The sequence below is a fragment of the Scardinius erythrophthalmus genome, assembly GCF_964197995.2.
Source record: "Scardinius erythrophthalmus genome assembly, chromosome: 13".
In the NCBI taxonomy this organism is placed as follows: Eukaryota; Metazoa; Chordata; class Actinopteri; order Cypriniformes; family Leuciscidae; genus Scardinius; species Scardinius erythrophthalmus.
In genome coordinates this window covers 27,152,420-27,155,986 of record NC_138233.1, presented here as the reverse complement: position 1 = coordinate 27,155,986, position 3,567 = coordinate 27,152,420, and the positions used below count along the sequence as shown (strand labels likewise).

General features: G+C 38.2%; 1 protein-coding gene across 1 annotated transcript; it reads left to right on the top strand.

Annotated features, from left to right (window-relative positions):
- The first annotated feature begins 529 nt into the window (after positions 1-529).
- On the top strand, positions 530-2,723 carry LOC308700678 (ladderlectin-like). The gene is made up of 6 exons (XM_081382408.1): positions 530-570; positions 689-761; positions 969-1,075; positions 1,928-2,050; positions 2,220-2,331; positions 2,510-2,723. Exons 2-6 carry the CDS (start codon positions 707-709, stop codon positions 2,575-2,577), a joined length of 465 nt encoding a protein of 154 aa, XP_081238534.1. The 5' UTR covers positions 530-570; positions 689-706; the 3' UTR covers positions 2,578-2,723.
- Positions 2,724-3,567: the final 844 nt, after the last annotated feature.

Sequence of the window (3,567 nt, the reverse complement as noted above, 5' to 3'; positions counted from 1 at the left end):
ATTTCATGTTCCCCGGTGCTTCGGTGTCCCTGGTATCGTTGACGAAAAATTCAGTAAAAAAACTTTGACAATCCCTATATGACCGCTTTCGCTAGCTACGCTAGCGGTGGTCATAATTATTTGAAAAAATAAAATTTTTGGGAAATAGCTATATTTTATGCATTTGGTTCGTGTACACAAAAACTATAATTTTGAGGTTTTGGGACCATACTTCGACATTTCTAATCTGGCAACACTGTCTGCTGCGTTGTCATGGGAACATCCCAGGTGAAGATAATGAGGAAGTTACGGTTTCTAAACCGTGAATTTTTAGGGCCATGATATTCAAATGACGATTGTTTTCAGCCGCCACATTTATCAACGTCCGATCGTTCGTACGATGGGATTGGCTGTATTGGAATGTTTCATGAATCACACCTGAACCCTGTCTAAGATGATTTCTGCGCTCGGATCTACTTTAGATTGATAAATGAGGCCCAATTAGTAATGTAGGCTATAAAAGCAGGACTCTTTCTGGAACTTAACAAACACTTTCTCTTAGATTCTGAAAACAACAGTCTGAAAAGCAAGGTGAGTTTTTGGAACAAAAGCCTACTGAAAAACATTTGCTTTGTCTTTAAAATACACTGAGATTCCACAGTGTGCAGCTTTGAGTGCAGACATAACTTTACCTGCTTATTCATTTCAGGTTCATTTCAGGTTCATCATGGCAATGCTGAGAAGTCTTCTGCTGCTTTTTGTGATCTCCATGGGGAATGCAGGTGGTAACCAAAACATTTAATTGTAAAAACCCTTGCTAGTTTAAATCCGTTTTGGGAACGAACAAGATTCAATTTACTGATATTAGTATGATTAATGAAGGATTTTCAAAGTACACATTTGTTGGCATATAATCACACAAACTTGAAATAAGCTACATAAAATAAAAAATTTTTTTGCTATAAATATTACAAAGTCTTAAACTTTAGGTACTGGATACACTTTTGATTTAGGAAGATGTCCAGGTGGATGGAAAGATTTTGGACTCCAGTGCTACAAGTACTTCTCTCAATCGGTTCAATGGACCACAGCAGAGGTAATGTCAGCCTGATCTCATGAACATGCGTTTCTATTGCACGCATTGTTTATCGTGCAATTTATACGCAAAAATGAGTATTTACATGCATATGATTTGATATGCACTTTACTGCGTGTAATACACAAGCTCCCAACACGACTAATCCTACCCATGCACGTACCCTACACTAGGCTACTAAACCTACCCATGCGTATCATATGCACGTACCCTACACTAGGCTACTAAACCTACCCATGCGTATCATATGCACGTACCCTACACTAGGCTACTAAACCTACCCATGCGTATCATATGCACGTACCCTACACTAGGCTACTAAACCTACCCATGCGTATCATATGCACGTAAACTCATTTTGGCGTATAAGTTGCACGATAAACAATGCGTGCTAGGCTATAGAGACTCATTTAGTGTGACCGGGTTGATTGTACAACAAAGGTATTTGGACAACACTTTTTATTAGGTGTCTTTAACTATATCTAAATAGTTTGGTACAGTGTATTTGTGTTAATCTAAAACACTTTTGCTGCTATTGAGGTGGGATTTGGATAAGGTTAGGGACCGGTTTGATGGTATGGTTAGGTTTAAGGGTGGGTTAACACTGGGTCAACAAAGTTATCCTGGATCTAATTACAGCTGTATTAATTGCTTTCATTTAAACAAATTAGTAGTACAATGTAAAAATCATTTGATTCAGTAAGCTTATTTAATTTAAATATTAGTACAGATTAAATACTCTTAATATAAGTGGGAATGTTTCTTTGTTTGCAAGTGACTAAAATGTTTAAAGTCCATTTATGCTTTCTGCTAAAAAGATTAGATTTTGTAATGACAAATCTGTCTCTTTAGAGAAACTGTCAAACTCTTGGTGCGAATCTCGCATCTGTGCATGATCAACCAGAGAATGATTTCCTGCTGAGTCTGTTGCCGTCTTCCACAAGAAGTTGGGTTGGTGCTCATGATGGTGAACAAGTAAGTTAAATTGTGTGCCCTAAATAAACCTATTTGTCTAAACTGAAATTTCTGTTTTAATCAAAGACAAAGTTTCTAATGAAGATGGTTTGACTTCAAAGCTGAACTTAATTGGCTTAAGTCTGACTACAGTAGTGCACTTTTTGTATTCATTCTCTTCACTTATTAGGACGGAGAGTGGTTTTGGAGTGATGGAACTGTGTATAACTATACCCACTGGTGCTCTGGAGAACCTAACAATGCTGGTGTTCCTGAGAACTGTTTGGAGATCAACTGGACCTGTGAGTGCGCTTTTTTTTTTTTTTTTTTTTTTTTTTTTTTTTTTTGCAATCCTATAATTTCATATCATACGGTAACATTAAATGACCCATTTGGATTTCACCAATTGCCTTAAATTGAACACCACTGATTACCCCTATAATGATCAAGAGTAACTGATTTCATTATTCCACCCTACAGCTAACCGTTGCTGGAACGATGCACCCTGTTCAACCTCAATAAACTATATTTGTGTTTTGGACGCGTGAGATCATAATTGGTCATCCTGCTCTGCATTTACTTTGCTTGTACTACACTCACTCTTTCTGATCTTATCACAAATGTTGTTCTGAAATTCAATCTCAATATTTTCTCTGAAACACTCCTCAAATTAATAAAAGCATTGAATTAAAGCATGTGCATTGTGGGCAATCAAATCTATATTGCATCGCAAGGTTGAGGATATGGTTGGTAGACTGGTGTTTAATGATATCAGGGAAGGGGTTTAAGCGCGCACAGCAGCTTCATTGACACACTAGAAGACATTGTTTCCTTCATTGGTTTGTAAGCAAATTTGGATTTCATCCAGGGCTCTTTGTTTTTGGTCTTTTAAAAAATGCATTATGATGCTGGACTTCACCATGATATTCACATGGTATTCTGGCTCAAGTCCAAAACCTTGTCATAAAAGCATGAATCTTGGTACACTGTCTCTGAAAACAGACATCATGAATAGGCCAAAAATTGGTTGACGTGATTGAGGAAATGGAAACCCCTTCCCAGAGGACAGCAACAACCTTCTGAAGCTGGACTCATGAGAATTAGCAGATCAAGCTGTTCGGGTTGCAGAGAGGATGGGCCAAGAGCAGTACAAACTCTGTTACAGAGATGCAGGGCACGAAACCCATCACCACCCCTTTGAAAAGGAACAAGCTCTCTCTTATTAAAACAGCTCCAATAAGAGGACAGTCCAAGACATAACTCACTGAAAAATGACTGTTTTCCACACTCTACATCACCTGTCAGACCCGTGATGGGAACCTAGAAAACTTCTTCAGACTCGAAAATCAGGCCTACCTTCCATCACTCTCTCATGGTGGACTACGCTCTGGAAACAAGGCTGATCTGTTAAGTTGCCTAGAAAACAGTATAAGCAGTGCCTAGGGCTCCAGACAAAAAAAAATCAATTAAGGGGCCATTGGCTTTTTAAATATTCCCTTTCATGCAAACATTCTGCAAAGTTGTAAAGTCGGAAGTGC